Source organism: Alosa pseudoharengus, unplaced genomic scaffold (genome assembly GCF_046254945.1).
Source record: "Alosa pseudoharengus isolate Yale_2024_CS ecotype anadromous, Long Island Sound unplaced genomic scaffold, YU_APseudo_1.1 YU_APseudo_1.1_scf_13, whole genome shotgun sequence".
NCBI lineage: Eukaryota > Metazoa > Chordata > Actinopteri > Clupeiformes > Clupeidae > Alosa > Alosa pseudoharengus.
The window spans coordinates 15,526,852-15,549,099 of NW_027468598.1; the positions used below are offsets into that span (position 1 = coordinate 15,526,852).

At 47.8% G+C, this 22,248-nt stretch overlaps 1 protein-coding gene across 1 annotated transcript in view; it reads right to left on the bottom strand.

Annotated features, from left to right (window-relative positions):
- tenm4 (teneurin transmembrane protein 4) overlaps window positions 1-22,248 on the bottom strand; it is a 201,571-nt gene that overhangs the window by 32,389 nt on the left and 146,934 nt on the right. The window contains exons 18-23 of the mRNA XM_076281530.1: window positions 19,307-19,568; window positions 16,456-16,723; window positions 15,670-15,813; window positions 13,730-13,979; window positions 6,374-6,606; window positions 4,723-4,877 (exon numbers count right to left, since the gene is read on the bottom strand). Of these exons, the coding sequence (XP_076137645.1) occupies window positions 4,723-4,877; window positions 6,374-6,606; window positions 13,730-13,979; window positions 15,670-15,813; window positions 16,456-16,723; window positions 19,307-19,568 (1,312 nt within the window). The remainder of the gene's footprint in view (window positions 1-4,722; window positions 4,878-6,373; window positions 6,607-13,729; window positions 13,980-15,669; window positions 15,814-16,455; window positions 16,724-19,306; window positions 19,569-22,248) is intronic.

Below are 22,248 nucleotides of genomic sequence, written 5' to 3' on the forward strand. Positions count from 1 at the left end.
TTCTTCTGCAGACAACCATGAATAAGCAGAGGCTACCGTATTAAATTCCTTTTCACGAGCCCAAGGATCTCAGGCCTTTTCCCCACCTCTTCTAAAAGCCCCTGGCCTCGTATAAAAGAAGAACTGGAACCTCAAGCCGCAACATAAAACACTGCCCCACTCAATAACACCTGGCAACGGTTTCTCGGAAACGCTGAGGGCAGTTGATCCTCATCAAACTAGCACCGCTGCCCTGCTGACAGCCGCCAACTTCGCTTCCCGGCGCCCTCAGCTGTCGATATCTTGAGGTATACGGCACAATTGATCTGAGGGGGGAGCGGTTAGTGACGGCTTGGACTCCGGCTCTGGGTTTGGGGCCCTACTGGCTGGCTGGCCAGTGCTGGCCGGAGCTGCCCGTTGCCACGGGTGTGCGTTCTGACAGCGGATCAGCCCGTGTTGCACGGGCACGTCAAGGCGCACACGCGACTTCACATCGCATCAAATTGCTGCTCTTCATCGCGTGTCAGATGGGGAGAGGTTTTATAAGGTCTGACGTGCAGCATCACATGGTCTTACACCCCCACACCAACACACACACACACAGACACGCATGCATGCACACACTCCAATATACTCACACACACACACACACACACACACACACACACACACACACACACACTCTGATATATGTGAACACAAACACATATAGGCACACTCTTAAACACACACACAGACACACACACACACACACACACACACACACATACACACCTCAATATAAACAGAGAGAAGCAGGTGTATGATTCTCAGAGAGGAGGTGCATTTACTGGGGGAGTGAGCGGGCGGGCTGGGGAATGGGAACTGGGGGGGGTTTCCATCCCATAAAACCCATTTCTTGTCAGCACAGACTGCTGAATATTTCATGACCCGGCTGCGTAGAGGAGGACAGGGGAGTGGGCTGCAAGGGTTTTCACACCACGGTGAATGATGAGGGGAGCCTCTGCACTCACAAACACCCATAAACACACATGCACACACACACACACACACACACACACACAAATATACATACCGACACATATACTAACATGCATACATATATACATATATAGGGGCTGGTACACTTCTGCATACATGCACACAAACACAAAACCATGAACATACAACATACAATATAAACACAAGCTTCCACCATACTTACACACACACCGACATACACACACACCCCTCTCCCAATCTAATTGTAGCCTTCTATGACCTGACACTCAGACAGCTGTCACTGTCCTCCTGAACACACACATGAACACACGCACCCCCGACAGATATTTGCTGTGTGCCATGTCACCCAGATCTGTTTTCCTGCACACGCTCAGTCATAAAAAAACCACACATTTAAAAAATAAAAAAAACCCTCCCTGGCCGTCACCATCTTCTTTCTATAAAAGCATCCCCGCAGCCTTCACTCTTATCAAGCTGATGCCTGTCTTGAAGAGACAGAAGAAAGGAAAAAACACATAATCCCACTTCCTGTTTAAAGACGCTCTCTCCAACTCTGACCAGATGTTATTGTCAATAAGCGCTTGATGAAGTCCTCAGAAACAAAAAAAAAGTGAGAATTGAAGTGAGATTTATAAGTAATGTGTGTGTGTGTGTGTGTGTGTGTGTGTGTGTGTGTTTTCTCTGTGTTTTTGCCCTGACTTGATGTTTCCAGGCACGCCTCGCCGCTCTCCCCTCTGCTACGTTTAGACGCACTGGGGGTTGATGAGAATATTCATGTTCAAAAAACAGACTTAATCACTGCGAGGGCATTTCAAATGGTGATGAAAAGAGACCATAAATACGAATCCTCGCCAGGTTCAAAAAAACATTCAACAAGCACGCTGGAGAGGGATGGGGGGGGGGGGGGTTGTTGGCACAGGATAGAGTGAGCTTCATGGGGAACATAAAAAAAGGAGAGGAAAGATAAGAAGCCAGCGGATGGAGAAAGAAAAAAGAAAGAAATGCACAAATATCATTCATGGATGAGACAACGCTGGAATTCAGATGCTAATAAGATGGTCAATGAGTGATGTAGAAAGGAGTTTTATTCAAAAAACAGGTTGAGACAGGGAGAGAGATAGAATGAGCAAGAGGAAAATGAGGGAGAAAAGACGAAACTGGAGATGGACAGGTTGGGAAGAAGGGAGAGAGAAGAATGGAAGAAAAGCAAGAGAGAGAGAGAGAGAGAGAGAGAGAGAGAGAGAGAAGAGGATAACATGAGAAAGAGGGAGATGGGAAACGAGACTGAGTGAAACAGAGAGAAAGGGAGAGAGAGAGAAGAGAGAGAGGGTGAGTTGTGAAGAGAAGTGATCAGTGGGTGAGAATGGCAGTGGAGAGGAGGGCTTTAAGTATGCCAAGGCGAGTGTTTGAAGCACGTGCTGCCTGATGAAAATTTAATGGATGCTTTTTACTGTCTCAGAGTCTCTGGCTGGCACAGGCTGTGATTTGTCAGTGCCATGTGGTGGTGATGGTGTGTGTGTGTGTGTGTGTGTGTGTGTGTGTGTGTGTGTGAGAGTGTTGGAGGCATATCCTCAGGAGATATTAGTTTTTTGGTAGATATGTAAAAATACTGTATGTGCATTCAAGTGTGTATACTGTATGTATGTGTGTGTGTGTGTGTGTGCATGGGGGGGGGGGGGGGTTGGGCTGATGATAGGAAATGGGTGCCTGGAGGTAGTCTACTCTTTTGATCTCCCTTCCATCTCTCTTGGCAAGAGGAGGAAAAAACTCATACCTCTCTATTGGAAGCTGAGACCCCCCAACCCACCCGCCCCCCTCCCCCCAGAGAGGGAGTGGCACTGGGGACCAACATCAGACATTCAGCAATGTTACATTAACATTGAAAACCTCAACATCAGACATACAGCATCGTTACATTAACATTGAAAAACTCAACATCAGACATACAGTACAGCAACGTTGCATTAACATTGAAACCAGCAGTTAACTGATACCCAGTGTCATATGCTTTTGCATCAACAAACAGTTCTGCAGTCATTTGATATAAAAATCATACAATAGATGACATAGTAGATGACACATGTAATCTTATGCCTGAACAAAAAGGACAAACGACAAAAGGGGCGACACATTTGTTGTTTTTACGTGCTTCAACACCAACTCAGTGAAATGCTAACCTATTTTATCAGGAACCTTCAGGATGAGGGAGATACAGAGTTGGAAAGGGAGAAAGAGTGGTCTGAAAATCTCTGAATATGCAGCTGAGGCCAGACAAGCTAGCCATGAATAATATTTCCATGAATCAGAGCTGGACCCACAGAGAAATACATTGATTCCTAATGGAAATCTGAGAGTACAAACAGTCTCAGTCTACAAACACAGGCCTAGAAATTACTTGGAACAGATGACTGTTTAAAATCACCTTGGACTTTTGTGCAAGGCTCAACCAATTAATCAGCCGACGAATTTATCATTTCTGTCTCGCAAACCGAAAAACCCTGCGCTAAGCAAGAGGCGAGGCTTTGCCTCGACTCCCGTGACCTTTACAAAATTGGTCAGCGATGGCCAATATCAGTCTCAGACAATGCAATGGGGGATACGTGAGTACTGGCCATTGCAATGGTCTATTTGTGGGATAATGTCACTGCAGACGATAGCGCTCCACCTTAATGTTTCTCTCCTCTCGCTCCTGCCTGATGCACTTGGGGCAGTGGAGAGGGCCTCACTGAGGTACAAGAAGAGAGCCACTTCCCAGCTGCTGAGAGTTCTCAGCTTCTCCATGAAAAGCAGTAGGAGAGCAAAACTACCAGAGTAATGCACCCAAAAAGGCCATCGGATTGTGGCATAGACGCCCATGTAAGGCTCCGTAATGGAGGCTCAATCCAACCCCCTCCCCCACCCCCCTGTGCGTGTCTGTGGAAACCTTGCCTGAAGGGACAGCCAGCTTTCAACTGCAGAAGTGCCCTCAACTGTGGAGCAGAAAGGCGAGAGTGGAGTGGAGTGGTGGTGGGGTGGTGGTGGTGGTGGTGGTGGCTGATGGAGGTCAGAGGTGGTGGTTGTCCGTGTTGCTTTCTCACCATCAGCCTTCGATACACACACACACACACACACACACACACACACACACACACACACACACACACAGAGGCAGGGGGCCTATCCCCCTCTCCCTGGAGTTATAGGCCACATCTGCACCTCTGTGGCGAGCGTGGGATGGCCTTGAGGGACACTCGGCCTCCTAACACCACCCACTACGCTACATGCCCCCCTGCATTCACACCATCCCACAGCCACCCACCCACCCACCCAGCCCCCAGCTGCACTCCCATAGCCAGCGCAACACTGACCACGCTGCCTTTGATGCTGCGACCTCAGCATTGAACCCAGACTGGCCGAGCGGAGAGGACCTCTGAGCAAGCAGAGGGAGTTTAACATAACAGCGCATGGAACATTACAGGTCTAAATGGTGGTGTAACCGAGAGGTTGTAGTGCCATGTATTTTGGTCAGTGTTTTAATGTGTGCGTGTGTGTGTGTGTGTGTGTGTGTGTGTGTGTGTGTGTGTGTGTGTGTGTGTGTGTGTGTGTGTGTGTGTGTGTGTGTGTGTGTGTGTGTGTGTGTGTATGTGTGTCATGTGCTGCAGTAAGAACCTTTTTTAAAACAATATCTTTATTGCCATGACATTTATCCTACTTGTTCATCCAACTAAGGTTGTGTGCAATTTGTGTGTATTATAATTGTACCTGGGAGATGTCCATGGCAGAATCACAACTCAGAGGCCTAGCCGAAGTCAGGTCATTGAAGCCCAGCAGCGTGGAGATGATTCCATTCTGGTCCACCCGGCGTATCATGGTGCCGTCCACAAAGAAGATGACGCCGTACTTGTCCACGGCAATGCCTGTTGGGTAAACCGTCAAACACTTAGCCAGGGTATGAGAGTGCCTTGGATGTAAAGAAAGAAAATTGCTTGTCAATCGGGGTAAATTTGCTGCATTGAACAGCAGCGCTTAATTGATCCCTAGTGATCGATGATTGGTAGATGAGGGGGAGAGGAAGATGTGGCATCGCAAATTACAGCAATATCAACCCGATGAGTCTGCTCATCGAGCCCGCTATTGATTAAGCATTTAAATGATGTTCAAAAGCGCTTCTCACAACACAAACACAGAAGAGAGGGGATGAGAAATTGCAGACTCCACGGAAGAGACAATCGGACTTAATGAGGAACCCTGGAACCAATAAAAAATCCATGCAGATTCATTATTGATGGTGGGGGGGAAGGATCACACTGGCTCTAAGCCACTATATACCCAGAGAGGCAACTTGTGGAACTGGGACTGGGGCTTCCTCATGCGGCTACAAGTGCAGTTAATACTGTTAGTTTTTTTTGCCGTCACTAATGGATGTCCGACCTTCTGTTAATGACACTAAAACTGTCTGAGACCTTTCTTGTGTTTTACTGCTATTGCAATCTCTGTTTCCTGCCATTGAGTGTTACAACTGATTGGTGTTGGTACCACTAATGCTCCCAAATGGACCACAATTTCATGTTAGCATGTAGATTAGATTTGCGGGACTGTCACGGTGAGGGACAAGTTACAATTTTGCTTAGCTGACAGCCATCTAAAAAGTTGCTTTGAAAGCGCAGCTGTGGGAATAAAATGTCACCCAACTAGGTTCTATTGACACACTTGTGTCAGAACTGCTGCAACGGCTGGCACTGCTCATGACAAATTCAAGCATATAATCCAATAACTAACGGGTTACGCAACACTGCAAATATCAGCCTGTACAGGACAGGCCTCGGCTCCAATCACTTTCCTCTCCTCTAAACTCGGCAGAAGAGAGTCAACAACATGTGCTCCGAGACTGAGATATCGCTGTGTGTTTGAGAATGGGCGGGTATTGATCTGGTTCATTCTGCACTGCCTGTCCGGACTCCTAACTCATTCGACTTTAGAAACTGCAGCACTACTATTCCCCTACACACATAAAAGCAGGCTCTTGGTCTTGGTGGCTCAAAATGTGATGACATTTAATGTGTAAAGAGTGTTTCAGAAGAAATCAGACATAAAAGAGCAGTCCCCAAATATCCGCACAGCAGGAGATTGGCAACCCCTAACATTTGCCATGAAGGTCGATAACATCTTTGCTTTATAAGGGACAAATATGTTAACAGATGACTAAATTGATGGGCTCAAATTAATCTTGACAAGCTCCTGAGCTCTTTGATTATCTCTGAACAAGCATAAAATCATGCCATTTTGTCTTTCAACATACACACATAACCCCAGACCAAAGACAAACACCACAGCAAATTGGTCCCTGAGAATTCACCCCAGCTAAAGTCTACTCTATGTCATCGTGATGTATACAAATCCTCCGGCAGCATACCTCTGGGATTGGTGAGGGGGGCCTCTATGGCCTTGCCCCCGTCCCCACAGCGTGTCTCGTCGTAGGGCAGACATTGGTCCCCGGTGCCCGCCACCACCTCCAGGTTCTTGGCCACGTCCTTCACCTTGCTCAGAGACTTGATCTTGAACACCTTCCTGGTGCTGGTGTCGGACAGGTAGACCGCCCCAGTCACCGGGCTGGTGGCCAGGTAGTACTTATGAGCCGGGCTGTTGCTGATGGTATAGACAGATGAGGAGGAGGAGGAGGAGGAGGAAGAGGAAGGTCAGGACACAGTCAGTATGAAGGACTGTACTTCTATGGCAAGATATCTAATAATTGAATTTCAAGTTTGGAGAACAAGTGGAGGACCTCAAGGTTAATATCTCCTTTCTGTTGCCAGACAAAAAGCAGATATTATCTACACTCAATGAAAAAGCATTCTGACATTCTGAAAAAACAATTTATGGTCATTCTTAATTGAGCCCTATTCTACTTTTAGATATTGCCAGTGACATTCAACCTTGGTAGATGACGCTGCAGTTTTGTGCTCCATGGCCAAGTCTTAACTTAGGCTAAGAAAATGAAGCCGCTAAATGAAGAGTAGAGCCTTTCTGCATTGCAATGTCTATGTGCACCCCTGCGGAGAGCTGTTGAGAAAGAAAGACGGCTTCCGAAACCTGCCGTGCGATCAGTCCTCCGGCGGCCCTAACGCAGGCGTGGGACATGAAAAGCACGGCAGGACTGTCACCACCTCCTACAGGGCTTTCCTCAAGGAGATGTATACACACAAACACACACACACACACACACCACACATATACATGCCCACTATCTAAACACATTATGCTATTCTCTGGTGGAAGGGGAAAAAAGGTAGCACTAGCACATAAAAGTAAAAAAGGAGAGAAAGAAATGGGTCTAAGGAAGGGAAAAGTAGGCCCTCGCCCCCACCCTCTCTGCCTCCCTGCCTGACCCCCTCCAACATACCCCCTTTACACAACAGAGAAGGCGCCTGACATGGTAATCCTTCATATCCACACAGGGGGCTACCGAACATGAAGGGCTGACAAAATGGGCCCAATCAGTGAGGAGGGAGAGTGCTGGCTACGTGCTAAAAGACCCAAACAGGAGAAATCACACAGAGCACACACAAAACTCCCATTTGAGAGAGAGAGAGAGGGGGCATAACATTGAGATAGAGAGAAAGAAGCCATGCTTCATGGAGGTAGGAAAAATACAATGTTTAAAAAAAATAAAATAAAAAAAAAGATGTAAAAGCAAACAGCACACCTGCGTTGCCAGTTTAAACATGGGAATAAAAGGAAAAGGTATGGGGCATAATAGCTACTGTTTGTTGGGCATTCACTGTGGTTGGCAGCCATCTTGTTATGGAACCAACCTAATTTGGACATTTTTTTCCCTGCCAGCCCTGCCAGCCAGCAGCCAGATTAAATGTGCTCTGGTCCCCGCTCTTTGTCCCCCGGGCTCAGCCAGACATATCGGCCATATATGGCACTTTTACCTTTCCCTCAGCACACTCTCCTATGATGTGTGTCCTGACAGTCTGCCTTATGTATGTATGTATGTATGTATGTATGTATGTTTGTATGCTGGATATTTCCAGAAGATGTAGAGGCATCCATACATGTGAATTATGGGCCGTAATGATGACACACGGGCCTGTGCTAAATCTGGATGAAAAGAAACTATAGCAGGGGTCTTCAATCTGAGGATATGATCATCTGGTCATGTAAATTGCTTTGTGTTTGTTTGTGTGTGTGTGTGTGTGTGTGTGTGTGTGTGTGTGTGTGTGTGTGTGTGTCCAGAAATGACTATCATTACATTTGTCCCCAGGAGGTAACAAATGGGAGTATGCTTGTGTGTGTGCTTGTGTGTGTGTGTGTGTGTGTATGTGTGTGTGTACCCTAAACTCATGGATAGGTTTTGCAGGCACGTCAGATGCAGAGAGATATGGGGAGAAGAGTGTTGAGACAAAATACTACCAGACAGATGATCACCCAAGGGCACGTCATCCTTCTGCAGTTCTTCATAACATTTCCTTGTTCACACACACACACAAATCTGCTTCCCTTTGCTAAACCCACTACCATTTGCTTACACTTATTATGCCAAATTAAGATGCAAATAGATTGCTTTTCTGCTAACACTTGCTGGGATCTACAACCAAAAAAAATGAATTCTAGTGGAGATGATGAAGTGCACACACACACACACACACACACACACACACACACACACACACACACACACACAAAGTGGACGCCCCGGTTATTTGTTTGTCTCATTCCAAACAAGGCCTCGCAAGACCCTGACATCTGGAGGAAAAACAAAGAGAAAACAACAGTGGAGACGGAGCTCCTGTGTGTGTGCACAAACAAGGAGACGGCTGACTTCCTGCCTGGTGGCACCTTAAAGATGACTTCAGTCATGCGGCCCTGACACAGCACAGCTCTGCCAAACACCATCATCATTACCGCCCCAACCTGTCTGAGGAGGCAGGCTTCAAACACGATTAGAAAGGGAGGAACAGCAGTGGAACAAATGAGAAGGAGAAAATGAAAGAGGGACAGAGGGAGAGAGAGAGAGAGAGAGAGTGTGTGTGAGGAAGAGATTGTGTGCAAGAGAAAAATATTTAAAAAAAGCTAAAAAGGAAGAGAGATAGAAAGAGTGAAATAGAGAAAGAGAGAGAAAAAGAGATTGAGAGAGAGAGGGAAAGAGAGAGAGAAATAGAGAAATAGAGAGATAGTCGGTTAAAACAACCTTTTTTTCTGGAGGCGTGAGAGTGCCACAGCCCATCTCCTCATGACTGCACGAGCAGGGGGCACCAGTAGGTCTGTGGCACTGTCAGCTTCGATACATTACTGCTCGTGACAATTGACCTTCTGTGGATGGGTGAAGACAGGACACTTTGCCTGACCGGGGGCTACCCTGTCACATCCAACCCACTGACCGAACTGACTGACTTTTTCCCCCCCTCCTCCATTTTTGGTTTAAAGGTTTCTGCTCAAAACAGTCTTTGTCCTTAACAAAAAAGGCAGAGAATAAAAGAATAAAGGGAGGAGAGAGAAAGAAGAGACAGAGACAGAGACAGAGATAGAGATAGAGAGAGAGAGAGAGAGAGAGAGAAGAGACACAGAGAAGGAGATAGAGAAAGAGAGAGATAGAGAAAGAAGGGACAGAGAGAGAGATAGAGAAAGAAGGGACAGAGAGAGAGATAGAGAAAGAAGAGACACAGAGAGACAGAGAGAGAGAGAGAGAGAGAGAGAGAGAGAGAGAGAGAGAGAGAGAGAGAGAGTGGAGAAGGGGGGGGGGGTCTTACAAGAATAGGGACCAAATGCTTCTGTCTGTCCTACAATGCTTAGCCTATTTTGCTCCTGTTTGCAGGGATTGGGTAATCTGGAGGTAGTCAAGGTGAAAGGAGCAGAAAGGAGAAGAGAGAGAGGAAATAGCGAGAGGAGAGAGAGGATGAGAGGGAGTGGGAGAGAGGAGGAGAGAGAGTGGGAGAGAGGAGGAGAGAGAGTGGGAGAGAGGAGGAGAAAGAGTGGGAGAGAGGAGGAGAGAGAATGGGAGAGAGGAGGTGAGAGAGTGGGAGAGAGGAGGAGAAAGAGTGGGAGAGAGGAGGAGAAAGAGTGGTAGAGAGGAGGTGAGAGAGTGGGAGTAAGGGCTAGCTCCTGGTGGGCACGGGAAATGAGGAGAACAGCTTGACCTTCAGCCGCGGCGGCCACAGACTTCATCTATATTCAACAACGGCATGGCGCAGGGTTGGTGCAGATAATTGGATTTCCCTGCATGCTGCCGTAACAGTGTGGGACATGGGGTAGGTATGGAGGCTATTTGTGTGCCTGCGTCTGTGTACATGTCGACATGTGTGTGTGTGTGTGTGTCTGTGTGTGAGAGAGAGAGAGAGAGAGAGTATGTGTGTGTGTGTGTGTGTGTGTGTGTGTGTGTCTATGTGTGTGTGTGTGTGTGTGTGTGTGTGTGTGTGTGCGTGCATGTATGTGTCTATGTGTGTGTGCATGTGTGTGTGTAGTGTAAGTGTGTGTGTGTGTGTGTGTGTGTGTGTGTAAGGCCAGCTTGCTGCCTGGGACTAACGTGGGGTCACCGCACACGGCGATGGGATCATCCTGTTTGCCATAGTCTTAAAGCACACACACTCCGGTAACCACTGCCCAACAACCTGACAGCACTTCCTCCCGAATTTGTCCACGGATGAATGCTGCTCCGTGAGAAAATCTTTCCTGAGTTTCGGAGCATCACCCCCCTCCCTCCCTCCCTACTATCACAGGAGCGACAAGATAGCTGGCATATCTGCCAAACGGCTTGCATGGCCTCTGATAAGAGATATACTCCAAAAAAAAAAACATCAACAAAAAAAAAAAAAAAACTATGGTTCAGACACTGCAGTCAAGCCAGTGCTGGTTATCTGGCCTATCTTTATACTCTGTCAGCAGAGCCTGGGAGTTTTGAACAGCAGCAGTAAACACAGTGTCGCGCCTCTGAGGGGAGAACCGAATGGATACCCGAATCCGAATAAAGTAGCCTGTCCAGTCCCTTTGTCATGCCTTTTCAGTTGAACTCGATTTGAAGAAGTGTGTGTGTGTGTAAATGTATGCGTGTGTGTGTGTGTGTATCTGAGTGTCTTTGTGGGTTGACCGTGAGCGAAGAGGCGGGACATCTGCTGTGTGTTCCCCGTATGCTCTGCCGTTGCCACCTGAACATGTGAATAACAGACGCGACGAGTCATCCCCCTTTCGTCTCCTGAGTGGCGCTAACGGCAGTGGCACCGGATGCTGCTGCCACGGGAGTCGCGACCCTCTGAAGTAGAAATCAATCGCCAGCTCCTTACCCACCCAGGCCTTTATTCAAAGTGTGTGTGTGTGTGTGTGTGTGTGTGGCAGGAACTCCCCTGGGCACCTGAGCACAGCACTCCTCAGCTGTCAGTCATGCAGCGGGAGCGGGCCGACGTTTGACTGACAGCCGGTGCGATTATGAGGGCTCCGCTGTGCGTCTCAGCTACGAGTATATTTCAGAGCACAGCCTATATTTACAGTGTCTTATAGCCCACAATCCACCATTAGCGCCGTTACTCATCACTCTACCACAGGAGCTGATTGTGTTGTGGAGTTTTCTCCTCCAACAGGAGCACATTCTCAGGAGGCACGTGAATAATACTCCTACTCCTCCTCCTCCTCCTCCTACTACTACTACTACTCCTCTTGAGGGCCGTTCACACCAGAAACGATAACGATAACTATAACGATAAAAGCATCCACACTGACCAACGATAAGGAAAGTCTATCTTTTGTGTCGATGAATGTGATGACTAAAATTGGATGGATTCTGATTGGCTGTCAGCTTTTTATTATTCTGAAAGTGATCCCCAACGATATCGTTCTTCATATCGCTATAGTTTATGTGTGGACGTAGGCATTCATATGAACTAGAATTTTTTTTTGTTTTGTTTTTGCGGTTATCGTTATAGTAACTGTTCTTGGTGTGAACGGCCCTTAACTCCTCCAACTGATCCTACTACTCCTCCTGCTACTACTATTAATAATAAACAGTTGGTGAATGGGCCATGTCCATGCCGTGCCATGTTTCACTGAACGTCACTTCACTCTGAGTGAAACACACTTGTCTGTGCAGCGGAAGAGAGCGATTAAGTTCTTTATAAAAGCTCACCTCCCTGGGGGTGTCCTGAATATTTCAAACCTGCGACAGAGCTTCACTAAGTCCACAACCCCCTCCCCCCACCCCCACCCCACACACACACACACACACACACACACACACACACACACACACACAGACACACACACAACCGCAACCCTCCCCATCTGCCTTCCGGTGACCCTAGTAATTCTCTTCCATCAGAATTGAAGTTTTGCTGATGTCTGTGTTTGTGAGGCTATTGCGACAGAGAACAGACGGATCGTGGGAGGCCACAGTGCAACAGCTGTCAGCAGTTCTCCATCATTCATTAACATTCACATACCCAAGCACTTATTAATATGCAGAATAATGTCAATGTAACAATACCACCAGAGATGTTTATACAATTGATGGCATCTTACCTATGCCTGTATTCTTTATTTCTGTCCACATAAAGAGGTGCAGCAGAGGAGGAAAGAGAGAGAGGTATAAGAGAGAAAATGTTAGACATAGAGGTTAGTATTCAGTGTGGAGCACTTCATGGGCTTTGTGCCAGCTAATAATAACAACAAATAATAATGTATTTACTTCATAAACTGTGTCAACTGTTAAGATTGTATTGCTTTTTTGTTATTATCAGAATAAGCCCTCAGGCCAAAGGATTCTTTGAATGGGATAACAACAGACTCAATATGCTGTTGATTGTATACTCTTAGCACATTACAGTAGTTCATGTTTTAATACTACTCGACAACACTGAATACCAACCCTGTGAAATTCAACTATGAGAGTTTTATTATATTAGTGGATGTTGAAAAGCCTAAATAGAATGCATCATCACGGAGTGTCACCAAGCTTAAGGCTGCTGTAAGCTTTTTGAAATACCCATTGGTAAACTAGCCAGCTATATATTTTGATTATACATTGACATTTTGACATCCCATCTGTGTTAGCCAATCAGGTATGTTGCCAGACAGTCCCCTCTGCCAATTAGCTAGAGTGTAAACATCCATGAAAATGGCCAAGTCAGGTGGAAGTCATCAGGAAGTGGTCATATCACTTACAGCATCTTTAAGCTAGGGCACCTGCAGTGGACATTTATAGAGGTGCAACTCCAGCGGGGTGAGTTGCAACTAGCTACAGGCAACCTTTCAGTAGGTCCTACAAAAGCCTCTGAAACAGGCACCATGGCCTACTTCTAAGCACAGGTTACTAAATCGGGACTGTCCAGGCTGGGTCCTGGGAGAGGCTATTTAGAACTTAATGATTGTGCTCACTGGTTTGTGACCCATGAAGACATGCAACAGCAAAATCATGTAGCAAACAATGTCCACTAACCCATCAGCGGGAAACATGTGCATGTGGGTGCTTACATGTGTGCTTGCAAATTGTGTGATAGCATGTGTGTTAATATGTGTGTGTGTGTGTTAATATGTGTTTTGCGAGTAGGAATGCCAAGGTGCAAGCTGCTTACGAATGCATTTGTATGATAACCTGTATTTTTGTGAATGTGCCTATGAGAGTTGTGAGAAGTGTTATTTACTGTATCAATGTTTGTCTGTGTGTATGTATGTATGTATATACTGTATGTATGTGTTGTGCATGTGCTGTGCATGTGTGTGTGTGTGTGTGTGTGTGTGTGTGTGTGTGTGTGTGTGTGTGTGTGTGTGTGTGTGTGTTTACCTGAGCTCCAGCACGCTGGTGACATTGCCCGTGGTGAAGATGCGTCGCACGTAGTTAAAGTCGCCCACGTACAGGCTGCCGTCCGACCCGCACGCCAGCGCCACCGGCGCCAGTAGCTTGTTGCCGTCTGCCAGACCGTTGCAGCTGGGGCAGGAAATGCTTCGCCTCCGCCCGTTACCCATAATGCTCCCAATCACAGGGGGCTGCTGGGAAATGAACACATTCTCACCATTGCCTTTGTGGAGAATGCCTATGAGAGAGAGAGAGAGAGCGAGAGACAGAGAGAGAGAGAGAGGAAAGAGAGAGAGAGATGAAGGAGAAGGGAGGAGAAATTTATAACTCCATCCTGCTTTTGATTCAATGATTCAATTACTGACACTCCCGCGCAAAAGCTGCTCGACTGGATGAGATTGAGTGTGTGTGTATGTGTGAGAGTGTGTGTGTGTGTGTTGTGTGTGTGTGCTGTGTGTGTCGGTGTGTGTGAGTTTGAGGAGGGAGCTGGGGGAATGCTCCCATGCATCAGGGTTGATACAGTTCCGCCTAAAACCTCATCACCGCAGCTAAACAAGTGTGAATCTTGCCGAGCTCAATGACTCTCCTTCATAGACAGTAGCTTTGAATGCGGAATGTATTTACAACAAGGAAAAAAAAAACTCTCAAAAAAACCCCCCTTCAATTCTGTTTTAGTTTCAGTGGACAACTACAGTTACTCTCTCCCTCTTCCTCTCCTCCACTCAACTCTTTCTTTTCCTCACCAATTCAATTCAATTCAATTCAAGGTTGGTTTATTAGCATGACTGTAGGTAAAGTGTTGCAAAAGCACAAAAGAAACAGCGTAACAATTTATACAATAACAATGAGAACATTGACAACATCGAGGGAAAGAGTAAAAAAAAGGGATAAAAGGCACCATCTTTCTTTCTCTTACTACAGGCCACATACGGATGACTGTGGAGAGTGTTAAAGGCCCTTAGCCTATCCGCAGTGCGTGGAGTCCAGCCAAGCGTCCCCTCCACCCTCGATTGGATTTGGAGAGGGCTGCCACGAGTCAGCGGTCATGTTAAGGCCGACTGAAAATAGTAGCGTGTGCGAGAAGAGCCGAGCGGAGGCCCAGGTAAAAGGCTGACCACAGTAGGGAGGGGAATCGGATGCTAAAGTGAGATCATGAAGAGAAGTAGAAAGTGGCAGCAAGGGAGAGCTGAGAAAGATGGAGAGATGCTGAAAGACCTTAATGAGAGGGAGGGAGAGAAGGAAGGAACAGAACAGAGGCAGATGAAAGGAGGAGAGTATGGTAATGAGTGAAAGGGAGAGAGATGAGGCCAAAAAAGAGAAAGGGAGAGAAGAGAGAGAGAGAGAGAGACAGTGGAGATGGCTTTTGGCTCTGTATGGTAGGGGTGGTTGAGGGTGGTTGGGGGGGTGATGGAGCGATGGATGGGTGGGCCACCTGCTCAAGCTGCTCTCATCCACGCACGCCTCATTTGCTCCGATGAGCCCCATTGGCAGGCGGCGGAGGGGATTTCCTGCTGGCGGGGGCCAGGCACAGAACGCACGGTGTACGGGTGTGTGGTCGCCTACTCTTGCATTCAGAAACCGGAAGTTGACCTCTGCCACCCAATATGCAGCCAAGCGTAAAATGTACGAACCGCGGTGAACATATGGAACAGTTCCGATTAATCACAGTGTCAGCCATGACCATAAGCGGAAATGTGTGGTGCAGTGTATCTGCAGCACATATGAATTATGAATAATTCAGTCAAAACTGTTACAAAAAAATTGGAATTTAAGAAAGTAAATAAATAAACATTATGCAAGTGCCTTTTATTTTAGTTGAACAAACAATTAAATCAAGTTGAAAGACTGTTGTTAAACTGTATGTTGACCATTAAAAAGCTGGAGCAAAAGAAAATGGCGTCTGCTGATAACAGGAGGGCTCTACTCACCGCTCTGGATGTTCAGGGCATGGTGCTTGTCCAGGGACCATCCGCCCAGCTTGGATGCGGTGGTCTCGTAGCCCTGGAGCACGGCCGTCCTCTTCTCCCAGAGGATGAGATCTGGACAGGACTCGTACTCATAGCCAACAGACACTGAGGGAGAGGGGGAAAGGAGGGAACAGAGAGAGAAGCTCAGTGGACACAGGAGAGAGAGGGAGAGGTGGAGAGAGAGAGAAAGAGAGAGAGAGAGAGACTATCTGCCAGTCAGTAGTGGCGCGCCACCTTGGTTGCGTGTGAGGGGGACATTAACTGCAGACACACTCTAACACTCCTCTGTAATCATGTCAGTTGAGGTGACTAGTCGAGCATCGAGTGGGGTACGCATGCCAACGTGGAGACGGCACGGCACGGCACGTCTGTGTGTGTGTGTGTGTGTGTATGTGTGTGTGTGTGTGTGTGTGTGTGTGTGTGTGTGTGTGTGTGTGTGTGTGTGTGTGTGTGTGCACGCCCTGCTTCTAGCTGCTTGTCGACCTAGAGTGCATTTTCCTGTACACTTCAACACATTTTTCACTGTGGCTCATGTCAAATCAAACGGAATGGTTGTTTATCGTAATGCCTGTCTGGAGGAATAAACTGCCAAAATGGCAGATGTGCTACGCTAGTGTCAAAATTATTGGTTAGCAAAAAAATAATCTAAGAAGAAAAGTTAAAAGGTAAAAGTAAACAGAAAATAGTGGAAAAGCCGTCGTGGAAAAGAAAAAACAGAGACAAGCAATCCAAGGCTGTCAGACTTACCAAAGGCCTCTGACAATCCATACACCTTCTGGCTGTAGACGTCTGTCTTGTCCCACAGGAAGTCATACAGCAGGTTGGGCGCGGAGGGAAACCACTTTCTGAAGAGCCGCCCCTCCACGGCCACCATCAGGTGCACCTTCATCAGGTTGAAGGGGATGACGGCGTGGGTGAGGGTCACCCGCAAGAGCGACTTGTAGCCCGCCGTCCGGCTGCTCAGATAGCTGAGACGCATGTCCGTGCCGGGGATCCGCACCTCCGACTGCAAGGCCTGGGAAAAGGAGCGGGGAACGTTAATTAATCGTTTTCAGCAAAGCAGTCACGTGGACATTTGAGACTTTCCTGATTTTTTACACACTGTTGGGAATAGATTTGTCTGCTCTCTTTAAAGTGAAATGTGTAGTTCTCCAAGAGGAATATATGGCTAATTAACACTTACTGAATTAATTAACACTAAACTGCATGTGAAAGTAATTAGCGGAAGTTTGCCACATATGAAAAGGTTACGTATGTTAAGGCATGTTGATATTTGTTAATTAGGAGTTTTCAATCAGCACTCCTTGAGTCTAACTACAGTAATGCAATACATACTGTATTTACATACAGGATTTTGAACAAAGTTGAAAGCACAAGTCTTGTACAACTGAGCAATTGACCCATTTCATCAGTTCATCAGAAGATGCCAAAGAAAATCAGAGTTGATGTAGGCGTTTCTAGTTCGTCTGCATTTTCTTTGGACTTTTAAGCTGCAGGCGTGGCATTTAAATTCAGCCTGCTTGTAGCGGTTGACCCGACAGCTTCACCTGCTTGTCCACGTAACCTTTCGAGTGCTTTGAAATGACTTTTTTTCCCCCAACATCGTGCTGTCTTCACCGGCTCATCAATACCGTCCAATCCATATCTGACCGCTGCGCGGCGTCTGGACCCCTCGTATGCATCGACTGTCTGCAGCAAGCCATCCCAGCCCTCCAGCTGTTTAGGCAGGCTGTAGTGAGGCACCCATCGCTGCAGTTGCACTCATTTCTTTTTTTACGGTCATGCAGGCAACCAGCAGGAGCACTGTGGTTCAAAGGCCCGCCGCTGCCTCTCTAAGCAGCCTGCTGTGCCGGTCACTTCGACTCACCTACACAACGAGGTCAGGGCTGGCCAATTAATGCTGCAGACGGCACAGCTAGGCAGCCGAGGAGGTCTGTGATTATTAACACGCCTGTGCTACTAAATGTCAGGGGCAGGTGTGTGTGTGTGTTGGGGGAGGGAGTTGTGAGATTGATCAGCATGACCCTTCAGCAGAGGTGGCAAATTGGCCAGTGTGGGAGAGTTGGGGGATGGGGGAGGTGGCCAGAGAATGTGTGTGTGTGTGAGTTTGTGTGTGCGCATATACATGTATGCGTGTGTGTGTGTGTGTGTGTGTGTTCACAGAAGAGCCTCCTGAAGTTATTAATAGTCCAGACTGCAGGCCAGATACAGTGGGAAGTCATTAATCTTGTAAACCATAGTGGAAGACAAAGTAATTTTCAAGGATGATTGGGGGGGTGAGGGTAGCAGGGTTCTGAAACATTCGATACATACACACACATACACACATGCACACACATGTGAAAATGTATTGTTCATGCACAATGACACACAATGGGTTTGAAAGGACAGGTGCTGAATGAATGTGGGGATGCACACACATGGAATAAACATGGGATGCAAACAACAGTTATCGCCCACATACATACAATTACAACAACAATTACCACTGGGAAACAACAGCCTTTTCACCTGCCCCATGCAAACCTCATCTGTAGGGGATGAAGAAGACGAAATAACGACAGAGGACAGCCAGGTCTCCTTCTTCCCTGGCAAAATGTAATTATCGCCACAAAGTGCAGGCACAATACGTGCGAGGCAAATTGGAAACGGTAGCCTCCGACCAATTACGCGTCGGAGATAAAATCCCGCCGCTGCCACTGGGCTGAGTTACTGTTCCACCCGGGCCGTGATGTATGCTCTCCCGCAATCTCGCTGGCTTCTTCACCCACCCCACCCAGCCCTGGGCCCTCCATCACCGCCTGCCAGACGGACGCCGTGAATCAGCGCCGACTCAACCGCCACTTGGCGATGCACCGTTGTGGATGCCGGTGCCGATGGGGGAATGGATCAGTAGGGACTGCGATGTGTACTTGACGACAGCAGAAGGTGGGGGTTGGTGGGGGTTGGTGGTGGTGGGGGTGGTTGGGGATGAGGGTTTGAGGGGAGAGAGAGAGAGTTTTGCGTGGGCGGGAGTAGAAGGGTGGCTGTGAATCACTACAGGGGCCGGGTGGCGGTGATGTGTTTGTGGATGGAACTGCGACAGAGCGGGTGGGTGGGGGCGGGGAGGAGGGAGGGGGGGGGGGGGTGCCAGAGGTGGAGGCGCTGGCGGTGAATCATGGGATGTGTGTGCAGGGGATGAGGAGATGGATGGATGGAGCTGAGTGGAGTGGAGTTTGAGGGGAACTCTAGCGTGGGATGAGAGTGGGTGTGTGGGAGGGAGTGAGATTGGGAGTTGGTGGATTTGAAGAGAGTGGACAGAAGAGAGTTTCGGGTGCAGGAGAGCTGGAGGCGTTGGGTGATGGCCATACCTCTGCGGCAGCTGAGGATAGTGGACAGGAGAAAGCCTGGGGCAGAGATCTGGCTACGAGTAGATGAGAATGAGGGTGGTAATTATGTGACTGAGGGTTTAGGTTTGGAGGCTTGCTGGGGCAACTGATATGAGAGGGTAGTTGTGGTCGGCTATGGTGAGTCAGTTTGGGGAGTGGGGAGCATGTTGTGTTGGATGATGGATGACTATGGACTGCTGGGTATAAATGGGACACTGCGGAGGTCTTACCTGAATTTCAGGTACGATTTTGCCCCTCTCCACACAGGTGCCCGCAAAGGCGGTGAGCGGGGCGGGTGCCACGACGGGGCTGGGCCTGGCGAAGCTGCTCAAGTCGCAGCTGGGAATGTCGTTGACCTCGTGGCGCATGACAACGGTGTCCATGACGAAGAAGCGTCCCCACGGCAACCACAGCGTGTGCTCCTGGGTGATGAAGGGAGCGCGCTCGAAGCGCAGCGCGATGGCCACACCTCCGTTGGAGACCAGGTCAAAGCTGAAAAAGGAGACGATCAGAACACTCAGGGACAGATATCTCACACTGCGGCCCCCACCAGTTAATTAGCAATTTCAACACTTATTACACGCTGCTTACACATACTCTCTGTGCATCACAAAGCAGCAATGAAGGAGATCACCAAAGGGCAGCTTATGCAAAAGGTTCAGTTTAAATCATCGAATCACATAAGAGTCTATTAATGTGCTACTTAATAATTACTAATAAAAAATAATCGCATTTCACCATAAAGCCATGCCATTTTTCACTCCCACTAAAAGAAACACCAAAAGGATTACATGATTGTTGTAATTAATTATAACACTAAATGAGAGCCTATGGTTGAAGCTATGCTGTTCCGCTAGTTGGTCTTTTATCAATGTGGCACACAATATGCGCAAAATACAATGGAATTATACAGCCGTCTTGATATATTGAGCTTTGAGTCGGAGAAATTATAATGGAATCGGCTGAATGGGTTTCTGCACAAATCCATTATTCTCTGAGGGGGAAAAGTAAGAATGCAGACATATTCATGTGCTTGATAGGAGACATATTCATGTGTGCGATAGGAGCCCTTGCCATCAGGTTAAAGCCGCCACAGATTGTACCCCAATTGAAAATGAGGCCGCTTCGCGAGCTGGTAAGGAGATGAAATGTGTCGGTCGGGGACAAGCGGATGCCTGCGGCTTAATCAATCCCCTGGTAATATCTGGACTCCATCCTATTTTGTGCCTCGCAGTGAAATCAGGGGCCGACTGTGCCACGTTCGCCCTGCAGCTCTCCTGGTGGAGTAACCCTACCAGTCCTGGCCAGAAAGATGTCTGATGCGCAAACCTGTTACATCCTCTGACCGCGAACGGGGACAGGAGATGTGACAGACCACCTGCGAGCCAGACACACCTGCGACTAAAGAGTTCAGCTCTTCGTTTTCTTTTTTTCATTCTTTCGAAACGGGCAATTAGCACCTGGTCATGGCGGCACCCCGGGGAGAAGGGCCCGTGCCAGGAGACAAGGTCCCCGGGCCTCCGCGCTAAAAGCACCGCAGCAGCACTCTCACACGGCCTGGACATTAATTCAAGCCCATTCCCTCATGTTTTGCACAACAGGGGAAAAAAAAGCTGGTTTGTTGCCATGCCCGCAATAACACACACACACACACACACACACACACACACACACACACACACACACACACACACACACACACACACACACACACACACACACACACGCACCACTGTCCTGTAAACAAAGGTCTGTTCTGTCCTGTCCTTGTTTGTGATGTCCTTGCTATTGTTGTGGATTCCCTGTGTGTGTGTACAGTATCTATGTGTAGGCGTATGTACAGTATGTGTGCATGTGTGCCTGCGTATCCAAGCATGTGGTATGGAACCCACATGGTGTTTCTGAGGTCAGTGCACTATCCCAACACACTCCACACACACACAGACACACACACGGGGCAGGTTGCTGATCGATGTGCAATTCAACAGTCCTATTATCAATCACGGCGGACACCCTGTGGGCATGGAGTCCTCCTCCAGTACAGCAGTGCGCACGCAGCTGCTCTGGGTCTGAAGGAATGTCATTACCACCGTTTACTCAGCCACAGTGCGTTACGTTACCCCTGAGTCAATACACCGGCCCCACAGATTAATAATTGAAAGCAGTAATTAAAATCATTTAGACGACAGCTCGGTACGCTGCCTCCGGTGCAAGGGGTACTTCTTTTATGATGAAAGTAGAGAGAGTCAGGGGAGAGGATAAGCTGTATATCTGTTTTGTTGTTGTTTTTGTTCGTGTTTTTGTTTTGTATTTTTTAAGCGGAAAAGCCCACGAGTCACCCCGTGCCCTGTCTGACACCTACAAACAGATCCGGAATCAGCAAAAAACTGAAAGAAAAGAAAAAAAAAGCTGTTCTTGCAGATACTGTAGACAAGAAGGCAATTTGGTGAGCCAGGCATGATGGACAATGAAGAGCACATCATAACAAAAAAAAGCACAATCGGCTGACAGCATGGGTGTGGGGGAAGTGGCTGAACAGGTGCTTTTCTGATTTCACACTGCACTGAGTCTGTTCACGGTGATTGCAGGGAAGTCGCGGAAAGAGTGAGAGAGAGTGAGTGTGCGTGTTTGTGTGTGTGTTTGTGTGTGTGTGTGTGTGTGTGTGTGTGTGTGTGTTTAGGTGAGGGACTGGGAGATGGGAGCAGTGTTTGCAGGTATGCTGGGGAGGTGTACAGGAAGAGAGATCGGGAAAGAAAGAGAGAGGGAGAGGCAGAGTGATAGACATAAAGGAAGACAAAAGGAGAGAGGAGAGGCAGAACTAACTGCACAACTCTGGGGAAGCCCAGAGGAAAAGAGAAGGAGAAGAGAGAAAGGAGAGAAAGAGCCAGTGGCATGAAAAGGTGCAGAGGTGCAGAGAGGATAAAGAAGAAAGAGGTAGAAAAAGAAAGGAAGAACGAAGAACGAGACAGGGAGGGGCATGAAAATCACAGATGGTTAATGATTGTGAAGAAATGAAGTGAAGAAAAGGGAGGGCCCTGTTGAACAGAGAGAGAGAGAGAGAGAGAGAGAGAGAGAGAGAGGAGTGGGCCCATTTGAACATAGAGAAAGAGAAAGATAGGAGTGGAACTAGTTCATCATCAAAGAGAGAGAGAGAGGTGGGGGGGGAGTGGGC